Here is a 16,508-nt window from a genome sequence, read left to right on the forward strand (position 1 = left end):
ATGGCCTTGGCGTCTCCGTGGCACGAGCAGACAGCCCCTGGCGGTGTGCTTCCACTGCACACTCACCCCGGCGCTACAGAGATAATTCTTGTAGCCAGGGGCGCTGTCACTGCTAGTTTAATTTCTTCGGATAATACCGTCTACGTGAAGACAGTCGAAGAGGGGGATATCATGGTTTTCCCTCAAGGGTTGCTGCGTTTCCTGGTGAATACTGGTGGGACAGAGGCACTTATTTGGGTTAGCTTCGGTAGCCCGAGCCCTGGCCTCCAAGTCCTTAACACTGCGCTGTTTGGCAATAACTTGGATTCTGACTTGCTAGAGAAGATCACTCTTCTTGGTGATGATGAAGTGCAGAGACTCAAGGGTATTCTTGGTGAATACTGCATTTGATCACACTTATGATCAAATGTGGACCATAAGTGTTACCCCTTTTTCTTCTTTTATATATGCTAGTGGGGTGAGCACGTGGGTGCATGTGAATAGTGATGTTAATGTGTAGGCTTTACGTCTAAGTATTTAATCATATGCTAAAAACGCTTGAAATCCCACAAGTGGCAAGATTACATAAAGCTACTCTTTTAAATAATCATCCTCAAAGTAAGCTCTTAATTGTACTACTTCATGCTAACAAATGCTATTAATTAAAATAATATATAAAATAACATAATATGCCAATAATTCAATTTAAAATATGATATTAATCATAATACTTCTAATAAATATATAGAATATGTTATCCAATAATATTTCATTATATTAATAAAAAAAATTAATTTTTTATGGTAATTTTAGATATATAAAATACCAATATTTTAATGTTTAAAAATTCATTTTAATTATTAGGTAGTGTTTGGTTTGAAAAGAATTTTTTTAGTTTTCATTTTATATTTTTTTTTCCAGTTTTGAAAATACATTTGACTAAGAAAAATGAAAACTGTTTTTAAAAAATAAAAAATTGTAAAATCTTGTGCGGTTTTAAGCCTTTATTGATCTAAATGCTTATGGAAAAAAACTGAGCAAGATTGTATATAATTTATATACAATGTTATAAGATCTATCATTATAATGAATAATATTGATTCTTTTATAATATAAATAATGTGATATTATATATTATTTTCTAATTTTTATTTTATTTTTTATTTAAAAATATTTTAATAAAATATTCTAATATATTATAATTAATCAACTAAATTATTTTAATATAAAAATATATTCATTTATAATAATCTAATCTAATAAATAAATGAAATATTTATAAGGTATATAATATTTGTTTTTAAACATATATAAAATAATGTTTTTTTATATTAGTATTTCTTTCATATCAAACAAAATTTTATTTCTTATACATCCCCACCAAGTCTTGTATTCTATTTTATTATTTTATTGGTTTCAACCTTTTTGAATAATTTAAATTAAATTTGGAAGTTATATATATATAGATTTATTATTATTTGTTGCATCTTTGTTCATCACCTAATGTATTTCTTCCATCTTTCATTTATATCCAATCATTTATTCATGATATTCATAGTCATAAGTAAAATGCTGAAATATATAAAAGAAAAGAAGTATATGTATAAAAACAAAGAAACAAAATAAAATATATTAATTTTTTCGAGAAAAAAAAGAAGAAGGAAATAATGTTAATTATTTCTTAATATATTAGATGAGATAATTTACATTAACTATAGGAGTTTTCAAAATATATTTGTTATTAAAAAAAATAGTTTGCAGAAATATTATTTCCTTTAAATATTGCAATAATTAAAATAATATATAAAATAATTGTGGATCCCGTAATTTGCTCGATGTGCTTTTTTATTTATTTGGTGAAAATTTGATTTTTAGAAAAAGACTTGGAATCGCCACTTATTTTAATTTTTTTAAAAGGGAAAAACAAAATAAGAAATAAAAACCCTAAGTGTGACTCCGAAAGGAAAAACAAGTTTGTAAAAAACTGAGTCTGGGTCCGAGGGTTAGGTTACTTATTGGAAAGGTACAGTGATCAGCCATAATACCCCTCTAAGCTTGTATACGTACGACCTTTACTAAATGAATTACCATGCACGTCCCTTTCTCCTAATAAATTAAAACTATTAATCTTAAATCCACCTTCCATAATTATGAATTATATTCAACTTATGATTTTTCACCTCACAAAAAATACTATCGTATTCGTAATTTAATTTACTACAAGTCTGCTCTTTAAAAAGTATAATTTGACTATAATTGTCTGAATCATTTTTACTTTGAAATTTACTTAAAATGTGATATAATTAACTATTAATAAAATTCGATTTCATAAAAATATAAAAAATATAAAATAATTTTTTTTCGACAACTAAGAAGTTGAATTAACATGTTAATTTTACCAATATTTATTTACCAAAAAAGAAAGTAATATTCTAAAACTTATTTCCATAAATTAATTAGTCATTCAATTTATAAAAATAGATTTTCTCAACCATTTGGTATAACTTTTATTTAATTTACTTAATTTGTCAAATTATTTAATCGCATCAACATTTCAAAAGTTAAATTCATAAAATTTACATTTAATTAATTTACCCTTTTTGTATATTTTTTATTTATTTTTTTATTTTCACATATCATATTTTACTCTTAATTTAATTTAAATTCAACTTTGTTTAATGTTTCGAAATTCTATAAAGTTTAATTCTAATTATAAAAAAATCAAATTGATTCGTTATAAAATTAAATTAATTTTTTTTTTAATTATCCATTATAACAATTTGATATAATATAATATTTTTACCAAGTTTTTCTTACTACGATTTTTTATATATATATAATTATCCAATAATAATTAAATTAATTTTTGTAACGTACTTAATATTCAAAGTTTTATAAACCTGATCTCAATTATTTGTTGACTAAATTTTTCTTCAAATCTAAATTTATTTCCTAAAATTTCAACTCCTTACATTTGACGTGGTAGATTTTTCAAACTATTGACTTTTGACCAATTTTTCCAAAATCTCTTCCAATTAGATATTAACATGTAGATCTTCATCACTCTTTTTGATCATTTGACTCACAATTTTAAAGACTTTATACTCCTAGAATCTGACATGTTGTTAAAAAAACTCGGGTATTACAAAGAGGGTGTGTTCTATGATAAATTTACCCTCACCATTTGACTGAGTATGTGTGCAATCATTTCCACAACTGGATGGTAGTCTTGATGGCTCTTCAAATGACACGTGCTCCCCATTTCCTGTTTCCTCTTGGCTGCACCTATTCGACATCGTCTTTTGGGTGGAATCGTCATTCCCACTGCTGCCTAGGATGGGGCATACTTCATGGGACCCACTAAAATTCTTCCTCGATTCTCTGAAGTTATCAAAATCCCAATTTCTCATCATGGGTTTGGTGCTTACCTTTTTTGAAACTAAAGAAAACAAAGGCTCATATTGAAGAGTTGGAGTCAAATGCAAATCCTGGGATTGATAGGTAACTGCAACTCATGCAACCTGACAGTGCTGAAGATGAAATAGATTTGGCCAGCCGAACAATGCTTGTTGATGTAATAACAGTCACGGATAGGCTTGATTGCCTTGGACAGCTTGGGGTGTTTCTGAACTCACGCCTTCCGAAATTGCCAAATCATTTGAGGGTGTTTTAGATTCAATTCCCCTGGTGCTTGCTGAAAGTAGTGGCCTCCAACTCGTTGAAACACTACCAGCAGTGAAATCTCAACAAATTAAGAAACACAATTTCCACCGTGGGATAGACTATAGAAGTATTGGCACAAAAGAAGTGAAACCATGCAAGACAATATTCTTACTCATGATTCCGGACATCTTCATGACAAAAACTGTCGGTGGGATCAATGACACTGCTGAACTTGTGGCATTTTCTATTTATGTGGGGTAATTTGCTTGATTACTTGAGAAAGGAAATGCATTCGCCATGTAATCTCTTACGGACGACAAGCATTTTTGCTATGCTCTTGCAATGGGAAGAAATGGGTATAGTCAATAATCAGAACCGCAAATCTACATATCCCAAAATACCCTACAACTCTAAACTAATAGATGCAGAATTGTCAAATCAGAATATCAATAACCAAGCCAATTCTGGAAAGCATTGGCGTCCTCTCCAACGCCAAGGCGAGCTTTGAATTTTTGAAAAGCTTCTCGAAGTTGATTGATTTCTGAAGAGATATAGTAGAGCAGTGACAAATGGAGGAGTTAATGACTCAACATGGAATTGGAAATCATCAAAACTCTGAACAGTAGAAAGCCACGGAGAGTGCCTAAAGAGAGACAGATGAATGAAGGAAAATACTGCTTAACCAGATTCCATCTTCTAAAGCAAGAGAAAGACTTGCTCGGATTGCTTTGGTGAAACCTAAGAAAGCAAGAGAAGATTGAAGAAAATACTTTATCCGATATCGAAAAGAATGTGGAAAAAGGAATTGATACTTCTTCAATTACAATGTTGAGGGCCAGAAGCTGGAGAATGAGCAACAGCATAAGAAATCCGAATTTGGAATTAAAATTCAATGCCACACCATAAGCTCTAGTTGTTGATTCAGATTGTGATCTTGAGAAACTAAAGTTGAATTTGAACGACATTGTTGATGAAGTCATGTACCAAACCCAGTGAGCATCGAGTCTGAAATGAATTTGGCCAATCCCTTTTCAGACTACTAGCACTCTGCAAAGGCCTCCTCATGCGTCCACCAGCAATGCAGACTTAGTCATACCCCCTGGCCCCACTCCAGCATGGCCACCTTGCCACACATCATACTTCTCCTAATGTTTCTTTTTCTTCTTTTTGTGATCTTATACATCTTAAATATGGATTTCAAAACCATTGTTCGGCAAAATAACTCTAGTTTTCTTTAAAATCCTTAGGAGTTTCTAGGCATAAAATCCAAATTCTAACACATTCTTTGCTGTCATTTTCCTTCCGGCACACGTTTTCACTATTTTCTTTGACTTTCAACCATTTTCTCAATTTTCTCGATTTTCTACAAGCATAAACAAACTTCATGGTTCCAAACCATAGAATTCATAGAATCAATTCATGTAAAATTAATTAGGGCTTTGGAGGGGGCCCGACATCCATGATATTTTCTTCAATTTTGTTTGTTTGATATTTGATTGATTGCGCTTCCTCTTTGTGAATACATGAGATGATTTTACACTTATTATTAAGCTAACCTCATTCCTCATTTTAGCGCTCAGTTCACTCTCCAGGTATGCTCTCCATCACCTTATTTTCAAAATTCCACGAATATCCGTTTCTTTGTGTATTATGCCCTTGCTTGGTGTCATGCTTGACTACCTCAACATACGTTGGATCGTTTGGTTATCTTTGATAAAAATGCATATTGTGTACCATATTTTTATACTAACTTTGATGTTTTATGATAGCACTTGAGAAGCAGTCTAGGTATGCACTTTAACTCTCCTTTATGATCATGATTTGACTTTCTAGCTTGACATGTTAATTCTGAAATCACCTTAGTTTACCTAGGTACCTTCAATCAACCAATTAATTGCCTCATTTTCCTCAACTTAGTCAGTAGAGACCTTTGTGGGGCTTAGCGGGGTGTTACCTTTTAGAGGTACCTTCCCAATAGATAACCTAATCCCTGGACCTAGACTTAGGTTTTTCAAAGACACACTTTTCCAAAAACTATGGAGTCATTTCTTTAGGGTTTTCTTTCTTGTTTTATTTTCATTTTTAAATTAAAATAAAATAAGTGGTAACTCCAACTTTTCCAATACTAATTTTTCACCAATAAAAACGAGTCTCATCCATTGAGTGGGGACGCACATGAAAAATGTTGGTCCACACCAGTGTACTAGTCTTTTTCATGAAACCTTGTGCTCTCAGACTCCACAACAAAACGACATTGCTGAGATAAAGAATCGACATATCTTAGAAACTGCATGAGCACTATTGATTGAGGCACATGTGCCTGGTTGTTATTGGGATGATGCCATCTCTACTGTTGTACATCTCCTGAATCGCATGTCTTCAAAATTCTTAAATTTTAAGACTCCTTTGTAAGTCCTTTCTACACATGTTTCCTTGCCCACTGTTTTGATGATTCCTCCCCAAATTTTTTGTTATGTTGCCTTCGTTCATCTTCATAAGAATCAACGCACCAAGTTGGACCTATGCGCTATCTGTTGCCTTTTTTTGGGGTACACCTTACATACAAAAGGGTATAAGTGCTACAACCCCATCACTAAATGAACCTACGTTACTATGGATGTCACTATCCTAGAGTCAGACACGTTTTTCCCATCACCAGTATCCAATTCTTCTCTTCAAGAGGAGCTTCGAGATGAAGAGCCGAATTGGCTGAATGTTGAGTGGCCAGAACCAAAATTTGATCAATCTAACTCAGCACAAAAAAGGGTTGGAAATGAAATAATAGAGCCAAGGACAAATGTTGAGATTTCTTCAAGAAGTGAGATGTCTCCAAGAGCCGAACCTACATCAATGGAATATGAAAATGTGGAGCTTAATGAATCCTCCCACTCCTTAGTACTTGAAGCGCCTCCTTTTGAGAATATTCCTGAGGTAAGATCTACTACCACACCTACACATACTAATGCCTTGGATACTTTTGTGAGTTATGTTTTACCTTTTAGACAGAACCGTGGCAAGCCACCAAATCGGTACTCTCCAGACATAGGAGAAAAAAAATCCAAGTACCCAATTGCCAACTATATGTCTACTCAAAGATTATCTGAACCTCTTAAGGCATTTGTGCATCAACTATCCTTATGTCACATTCCCAAGAGCATTGAGGAGGCCTTATTAGATCCAAGATGGGTTCAAGCAATAAAGGAAGAATTGGATGCTCTATAGAAAAATAACACCTGGACGTTGCACTACCTAAAGGAAATAAGGCAGTAGGATGCAAATGGGTCTTCTCCATTAAATACAATGTTGATGGGTCCATTGATATATATAAGGCGAGGTTCATGGCAAAGGGATATACACAAACATATAGCATAGACTACCAAGAAACTTTCTCACTAGTGGCCAAACTAAACACTATTAGAGTTTTGTTATCTCTTACAGCAAATTTAGATTGTCCATTGCACCAGTTTGACTTGAGAACACCTTCTTCCATGGTGATCCTAAAGAGGAGGTTTATATGGATATTCCACTAGGATACATAGCATCTTCGAAGGGGAAAATGTCACGTAAGCTGCAGTGAGCTTTGTACGGATTGAAATAATTACTTCGAGCATGGTTTGGTTTATTCAATTCGGCTATGAGAAAATATGGTTTTCAACAAAGCAACTCAAATTACACTCTCTTCCTAAAACATTGTTCAGCAAAAGTGACAGCTCTAATAGTCTATGTAGATGACATGATTATTATAGGTGACGATGCAAAAGAGATCTCCAAACTGCAAGTGCAACTATCAATTGAATTTGAAATGAAGAACCTGGGAGGACTTAAGTACTTTCTTAGAATTGAAATAGCTAGATCAAGATAAGACATATTTCTTTCATAAAGAAAATGTGTATTAGACTTGTTGTTCGAAGTGGGATTGCTGGAGTGTAAGCCAACTGATACTCTAATTGTTCAGAATCATAAACTTGGAGAACATATAGATCAAAGGCTAACTGATAAAGAAATGTACTAGAAGTTAGTTGGTAAGTTCATTTATTTATCTCACACTCGCCTGAATATCGCTTATGCAGTAGGTGTAGTAAAATGCATTGTCATAGTGAAGAGCATATGGATACCATAATTCGGATTCTTGGCTACTTAAAGTCCTCTCCTAGAAAAGGGCTTATGTTTTCCAAGAATAATCATCTGAATGTTGATGGCTATACAAACGTTGATTAGGTAGGAAACATTTCAGATAGGAAATCCACTTCTGACTACTTTATATTTGTAGGAGGCAACTTGATTACATGGAGAATCAAGCAACAAAAGGTAGTAGCATTATCTAGCATTGAAGCAGAATACTGAAGAATGGCTAAGGGTCTATGCAAACTACTCTAGCTAAGAAGGCTGCTGACTGAAATCAGCTTTGCTCCTAGTTTTGCAATGAACTTGTTTTGTGATAACAAGGCAACCATCGACATCTCCCATAATCCTATTCAACATGATCATACCAAGCATGTTGAGGTCGACCGACACCTTATCAAACAGAACCTTGAAGGAAAAATTATTCAATTCTCGTTTATCAAGTCAGAAGACCAATTGGTGGACATACTCATGAAAGCAATGTCCAGCAAAAACTTCTACAACTCACACGACTAGTTAGGCATTAGAGATATCTACACACCAACTTGAGGGGGAGTGTTGGCGTGAGTTGTTAACAAGAAACTGAATAGAGTCTTTTATAGGAAACCTTTAATTGTAAAATCCCTTCCTTCAAGGGTTTTCCATGATTTTAGCCTTAGACAATGTATAGCCTAGAATAGCTTCCTAAACTTTCTCTGTATCTATATATTTTTGTACTCGGTTATGCAAAAAAAAAAAAAAAAAAAAAGATATAGAAAAAAAAAACAGCTTAACATGCAAAACTTATATATATCATCTGCTAACTAATTAACTAAAACTGCATTTTCCATGCATGGAAAAATTTATTTATATGTTCTTCTATTGCTGTTATCCAAAACCTCAAGCCAGATGTCCAGTTCTAAAACTTATATGGAACAAAAAATTCGCTGTCCAGGGGATAGTATCATTTTTGGATCAAACTGAGCTTTCCTGTCTTCAAAAGTTTTCCACTTCTGGCTAGAATGATTCATTCAATCTTCCATGATTCTGTAGCGGGAAGGTACCCCTTGATCTTGATACCAGCTTGATCACAAAACTGCAGTATTTCTTTGTTTTGATTCTCCAAGGGTTCCCATTCATCAGCCCCACTTGAAAGCAACAATCCTATTATGTAGAATATATCTTCATCTGGTATAACTGTAGACGTCCTATCATCTCACCTGCAATGTATACAAAAATTTCAATCACATATGGTATTCAGATTTGAGAGCAAAGTTATAATCAATAATCTATTTCTACATTAAACAACAAAACTTGGTGATTCAGAATTCTTACTTTTTCCGGATCATTGGGTAGATGAGGAATAGTCCAGTGGTCTTGTTCATTTTAGGGATAATGTCCCTAAAGACACCTGAGTTGAAGTCTGATCAGATACGGGATCTCGAAACAAAGAGATTCAGCCATGGATCAGGAACATTCTGCAGTCCTTTTGCTCGAAGATCTAGTTCTCCACTATGAACTCGGTTTATAAAATTTACTAAGGGGACATCTTTTGTAAGAACAAAACTAGGAAGGAAATTCAAGCCTTTAAGAAGATACTGTATTTCCTACAAAGAATAATTCTCAAGTCAGGTATGCCTCAATGCTTAACCTAATAATATGTTAATAAGAGCAATTCATCAGCTATATACTTACCTCGTCAACATATGGCTTGTGAGTTCATCATAATACTTGACTAATTCAAGGCAGTAGATGATGCCATTCTTGGATATTAGTGAAGATATACTCGTGCGAGTAGTAAGAGGGTGAGAAAAATGAGGATCTCCAGTTATTAGGAAAACTATTTGGCATGATCGAAGAGTGAACCTTCCAAATAGTCCAATCCATTGATTGATATCAAATGTTTTTGGTCTCTAGAAAACTCTAAGAACTCATCGTAGAGCATATGTGTCCTCTTTACTTGCAAGCAACCAAATTGAAAAACACATATAAAAAGGTTTTTCAAAAGTAGTGCTCTTTGCCTGTTTAAGATATATATATATATATTTAGTCTGAGTTCATTTGCTTCACACTTACTCTTTTGGTACCAGTTCTAGAGCAATCGTCGCTCTTGTTATAATCCCAAACTAACCGAGACCTACTAGAATCGCGAAAAACAGTTGGGGGTTTGTCTTTGGAACAAGTCACAAGTTCCCTTTTACCTGAATCAAACAAAATGCAGATTTAGTAGGAAAACCAAACCATAAATATCTGATTATGACATTATATTCCAATATATAGCTCATGTTCTGGGGTTTAGAGTAGTACTGACAATACATAAGAATAAGAATGAGAATGAGAATGAGAATGAGAACAAATATTGTTGATTTTCATGCAACGATTCCTAGTGAAAAAGTTGAGAAAAACGAAAAGAAAACACACAAATTTAACGTGGTTCGACAAATTGCCTACATCCACGAGAACAAGGAAAAAGACTTTTAAAATTTTTAATTTTTTTTATTAAAAAAAGGAAAATAAAAAATGATTTAAAAAATAGTTTTTATATTAAAAATGCATAAATTTTTATAATTTTAAAATTATAAAAATTAATTGAAAAATGGATATAATTTATTTTATCTTTAAAATATAAAGTTAATCAAAGAAAATATATTTTAAAAAATAAATAAATAAAAATGTTGAAAAGACTTTATATTTATAGATTAATTTAATTATCAAATTATTTTTATGTTTAAAACAAATTTATTTTTTTTTATTTTAAAAATTAGAATAATTGGAAAGGATGTTGGAGGGATAAGATTTAGTAAAAAATAGGAGATAAAAAGGCAAATAGTTAAGAAAATTTCAAATAAATATATTTGATTAATAAATATCCTTATAAATCATAAATCCTTTAATTAATAATATTTCTTACAAATATTTAAAATAATAAAATATGTTTGATTTTACATAATTGTGAATATTTCCTTTAAATATTTGTATCCAATTTTTCTACAATCAATTTAGAGTGGTAACAAAAGTTTTAAATTTGAATTATAACATTTTATTTATTTTTATTTTTATTAAAAAATCTAACCATTTATTGAAAATGATTACCTTATCGTTAATCCTCATTTAGTATGATATTTACTCGTTTATTATTAAAATATTTCATCTTCTTATTTATTGTAATTAAAATAAAAAATATATGACCAAAATTTAAAATAAAATAAAAACTAAAAATATAATTTGATTTCCCATTCAAATCCATCACCCTCTTAGTTGTAACTATCCTCTGAAAAGAGAGAATAAATTCCAACCTTGCCCAGTAAAGAATGATAGTGGTGTAGCTCGAATGTTAGAAATGCATAACAAATTTGGGATGGATGAAGTTGAGTTATTTGTTGAACAAGTACCTATTGACTTACCAATGAATTCACCAATTGGTAATTGCATACCTTTGTTACTTGGTGAAAATGATGGTACTAGTAATGTTCAAAATCCATTTACTTTTGAGCATAGATCATAAAAGGATGAGGAAGATGAGGAAGGAAGACAATGTGATGATGACAGTGTAGGAGCTGAGGATGTTCATAATGATGATAATCAGGATAGGGAAAGTAGCTCACCTTTTTTAGCTGTTTGTGAGGCAATTAAAAGAGAACAAATGAGATATGTGGCTATAGATGGGGAAGGATGTAACTTGTCAAACAATCCAAATATAGAGGATTTAGATGACCCTATTGAATTATCTCCAATGCAGTATCATTTGGCACCATCACCACAATTTGAAAATGTTGGAAACATTGGTCATGTTATGTCAAGTGATTGGATCCCATGGAGAAACACTCTTACGGGACATCCAATCGGAGAGTTCATAGTAAGCCAAATATTTAATTCCAAAGGAGATTTACAACATGTTGTAAAGATGTATTCTATTAATTCACACCAAGAATATATCATTTTTTCATCCACAAAGAAATTGTTGGTCCTAAGATGAAAGAAAGCTGAACAGTATCAAAGTCCTTGGAGACTTCGTTCTACGGTTGTTAAAGGGGTACATCTTTATTTGAGATCAACAAATATAGTGGCCCACACACATGTGTCAATCCTTGCATGAACCAAGATAATCATTAGTTAGACTCAAACTTGATAGCCGCCCATATAGAGGGAATGATTAAGACACAATTCACACTTTCAGTGGCTGCCATTCAAGCAAGTGTTGTAGAAAGATTCGGGTACCAAATCTCACACACTAGGGTTTCGAAAGGCAAGCGTAAAGCATTAACTAATTTGTTTGGTGATTTTTATAAATCATATGCTAAACTGCCACATTTTTTGATGCCTTAGAGCAAGCAAATCCAGGATGTGTTGTAATTTCTAAAACATTCCTAGGTAATATGCGAAATGAAGAGGTATTTCAATAAGTCTTTTGGGCATTTCATCCTTCCATGGAGGGCTTCAAACATTGTTGTCCTGTGCAAACTATTGATGGTACACACTTTTATGGGAAGTATAAGGGCACTGTAATGATTGCCATGGGCTATGATGGAAATAATCAATTATTTCCTCTTGTTTTGCATTAACTGATGGTGAAAACGTTGATAGTTGGGGATGGTTTTTGGCATGTATTAGAAATTGAGTAACTCATAGGAGGGGTCTTTGTGTTATCTCTGATCGTCATTCGGGCATTATGGCTGCATTTGCTGATATTTTTCTTGGTTGGTTTGAGCCAAATGCATATCATCGGATTTGTATGGCCCATCTTGCTAGCAACTTTATGACTCGTTTTAAGGACAAATGCTTGAAACAACTTTTATGCAGAGCTACCTTAGAAACTAAGGTAGAAAAGTTCAACATGCATATGGACACAATTGGGATAATTAATCAAGACCCACTTGGCTGGTTGGAGGCTATTCCTCTTGAGAAATGGGCACTATCACATGATGGAGGTCAATAATATGACATAATGACTATGAACATGTTAGAAGTGTTCAATAGTGTGCTTAAAGGGGTATGAAGCTTCCCTATCACCACATTTGTTCAATTGATATTCTATCGAGTTGATAGTTACTTTGCTGTAAGAAGAGAACATGGTGCTAGTCGACTTACTTCAGGTGAAGAATACACTCCTTATGTTGATGCTATAATTAATGTAAATGTTGTTAAGGCAAGTTCTCATGAGGTTGTTTTGTATGACCACTTCCAAGGACTGTTTCATGTGAAGGCCAGTAGGGGTAGTAAAAAGATATCATCTGGTAGGCGAACATATCGTGTTAACCTATGTGAGCATGGATGCACATGTGGTAAAACACTCATATACGGATTCCCATGTAGTCATATTCTAACAGAATGTCATTTTCGTTCAATTGATTTTAGATCATTTGTTCAACATTATTATACTATGCAATCATACTTTAGGACTTGGGCACCATTGTTTAACCCCATACACAATGAGTACGAGTGGCCACCATATGTTGGTCTAGTTATTGTGCCTGCAGATTCAATGAAACGTGTGTAAGGTGGACGACCTGAATCTACTCGTTTGCACAATGAAATGGATGTTAGAGAAGGTAAAACCTCGGTTACATGTGGTTTGTGAAAACAAAATGGTCACAATTGTCGTTCTTGTCCAAATAAGAACATGGGTGCTGGGCGTTGGATGTTGATATTATGTTATTCGTATTTTGGACAATACCTATGTTATAAGAGAGACTTTGCTGTTAATTTCAAAATTGCAATATTAACAATTATTAGTCTTACAATAGTATATCATTTGCAGATGAATATTTTGATTAATCAGGTTGTTTGTATTTTGGAGAATACCCTATTTATGGGGAAGACTATCAAAATTTTTAATATTTGGATGTGAACATTAGTGTTTGACATTTTTTTTTCATTATTGTACTTGGATATTGATATTGGTTGCAGATGAATATTTTGATTAATCAGGTTGTTTGTATTTTGGAGAATACCCTATTTATAGGGGAGACTCTGTCAAAATTTTTTAAATTATAATGTTAACATTAGTTTATTATGACAGTATAGTAATAGAGCATAGAGAGGGCAGATTCGATCTAGATCCATTAGATTGCTCTATTTTAGTGCTATAGGACAAACATAAGTATCAATTAGTGGATTCTGGTTAGGTATATATGTATATATAAATATAGATGTATATAAAAACATAATCATAACCTTAATTAAGTTCTTATTTAATCGAAATTGTATCTTTTGTAGCTTAATCGGGTATTGACATGTTGACAACGTTTATGGACATTCATGCGAGAGTGGGAGATGGACCCTCGTATTCGGCGATATGTGATGCAGTCTGGATTTTATGGTGTATATTGTGTCGGACACATTTCACTAGATTGTCCATTGATCACGAGTCTTGTTGAGTGATGGCGACCTAAGACACACAAATTTCATTTACCTATTGGAGATATGACTGTTACTTTACAGGATGTAGCCATGATTCTAGGATTACATATTCATGGGCCTCCTATCACTGGAACATGTGACATAGATTGGTCACTACTATGTTCAGAGCTTTTAGGTGTCATCCCACCTCCATCTTAGATTAGAGGGTCAGCTATATCAACACAATGGTTGCGTGAGCAGTTCTCATATCCACCAGCGGGGGTCAATGATGTTATTTTACAACATTATGCTTATGCTTTCATATTAGTACTATTGGGTGGAGCATTGTTCACAGACAAGACTGGCACACATGTACAGTTATGTTACCTTCCACTATTGAGAGACTTCACTGAGATTTCTCACTATAGTTGGAACAGTGTAGTGTTGGCATACCTATATAGAGAGCTATGCGAGTTTGGATAGTGCCATAGAGATTTATGGACCTATCACATTATTACAAGTATTTCGACATAACTATCTATTCTAATTAATTAACTCACATTATTGTTGTAAGTTGTCTAATTTTGATAATGCTATCTTATTTTGTAGTTGTGGTCATGGGAGAGGCTTCATGTGGGTCGACCTGATTTCGGTCATCCTCCAGTGCCTATAGTAGTTCCACATGTACATGATGATGTAGTTGATGGTTTACATGATCATCTATTGTCAGATGAGGCACTCCCAATCGATCCATTGGGCCATAGGTGGAGAGTATCCCTGTCTTGGTCTCATAACCCATCACCACATGTGTTGACATTCTATCGAGATCAATTGGATGCCCAGACACAAGATCGGGTAAAGTGTTGACGCGTAAGATTACCTTTGCAACATTTTCCATCAATGTGACTAATTAATTTTTTTAAAAAAAAATTACAGGTATTATGGGAACCATATACAACAAGTTTGATTGCACATCTTCCGGCTATATGTCAGGTTGATGAAGAAATTTGGCGAACTATGTCACCTCTAATATGCTTTGATATTATCGAGTGGCATAGACCAGAGTGAGTTTTACACCAGTTTTGTATGCAACAAGGGATAGCCCCACCTTGCTTGATAGATATGGAGCTACATTTAATGGATAGACGAGGACGACATCAGTATGATTGGATGACATTCCATGCTCAGTATATTTCTCTTTGGGCTACTCGTTCCGAGCGTATTGCGACAACACCACTTGCTATTACTACCATGGATTTTTATGATCCATATATGTAGTGGTATCGACATATCACGCGACGCCTGATCGCACCTGTTTTGCATAGAGATCATATGAGGTTCCATAGTACGTTATTGGTGAGACCATTTGAGATACAAAACCATTTTTTTAATGAATGTTAAACTTAAATTATGTTCAAATGCCTCATGTTTCATTTTTTTATACAGATCATTATCGTATCGCATATGGCTATTTCAAATGATTTGGATGAAACTCACTGAATTGCTATCGATGTTTTACGTGCTATAGGAGAGGGCCATCGCGTACACTCGACACATGAGCCATCTACATCTTCAGGGCCATCCATGAGACCACCATCATTGATTACACCTATTAGGGTACCACCCATTAGAGGTCGGGAGAGAGGTGGTCGTCGAGATGGTCACCGACATGTACATTTGGCATATACTTTGGTACAACCCTCACATCCACCAGTCACATCTACCTCTCCTCTATTTCAGCCATCTACATCATTAGAGTTGCCACTCTTTCCCCCTATTGTATCCATACCAGCTCATTCATCTCGACCCAAGACTACCATATCATCTACCCTTACCCCTGTTGAGCCATCTATATCATTAGACTTACCTTTCTTCCCTCATGTTACATCTATACAGACTTTTTCACCTCTATCTCCACTTCCATCCTAACCATCTATATCATTGGATGCACCCCCACCTGTTACAGAGTCTATTGCACCCCCACCTGTTACAGAGTTTATTGCACCTCCACCTGTTACAAAGTCAATTGCACTTCTACCTTTTCTTCAGGGAGCAACTCATGTCGCATGATTACATGTACGAGTACCTAAAGGACATTGAGCTCCACGTGTACGTCGAGTTCTACCTCCATTAGTTCCATCTAACTCGACAGCTCATGTAGATGACGTGTCACAGTCTATAGAGATGGAGACTTTTTATATAGCATAGATGGATACAATAAATATGGCTATCTATCGTAGATGTTCACAACGAAAGAGAAAGATTCCATCATGTGGGACACATTGAGAGCTTTTTTCATGTTTGTAGAACTATAATACTTTGGTTCATACATTTAAGGTTATATAAAGTGTTAATTCAAATTAGTGATGTTATGTTATTCACCTGTTTCCTTGATAATTTAAACAAATAAAACTCAAATGCATCCT

General features: G+C 33.8%; 1 protein-coding gene and 1 pseudogene across 1 annotated transcript; one reads left to right on the forward strand and one right to left on the reverse strand.

The window, feature by feature from the left end:
- On the forward strand, positions 1-390 carry LOC117918141 (auxin-binding protein ABP19a-like). The gene has a single exon (XM_034834662.1). The coding sequence runs from the start codon at positions 1-3 to the stop codon at positions 388-390; it is 390 nt and encodes a 129-aa protein (XP_034690553.1).
- An 8,279-nt stretch (positions 391-8,669) lies between these two features.
- On the reverse strand, positions 8,670-15,710 carry LOC117918142 (annotated as a pseudogene).
- Between the last annotated feature and the right edge of the window lie 798 nt (positions 15,711-16,508).

This window comes from Vitis riparia, chromosome 7, assembly GCF_004353265.1.
Source record: "Vitis riparia cultivar Riparia Gloire de Montpellier isolate 1030 chromosome 7, EGFV_Vit.rip_1.0, whole genome shotgun sequence".
NCBI lineage: Eukaryota > Viridiplantae > Streptophyta > Magnoliopsida > Vitales > Vitaceae > Vitis > Vitis riparia.

What these genes read in the sequence shown, in the direction of transcription:
- LOC117918141 (XM_034834662.1), top strand. Translation starts at nt 1, where the DNA reads ATGGCCTTGGCGTCTCCGTGGCACGAGCAGACAGCCCCTGGCGGTGTG.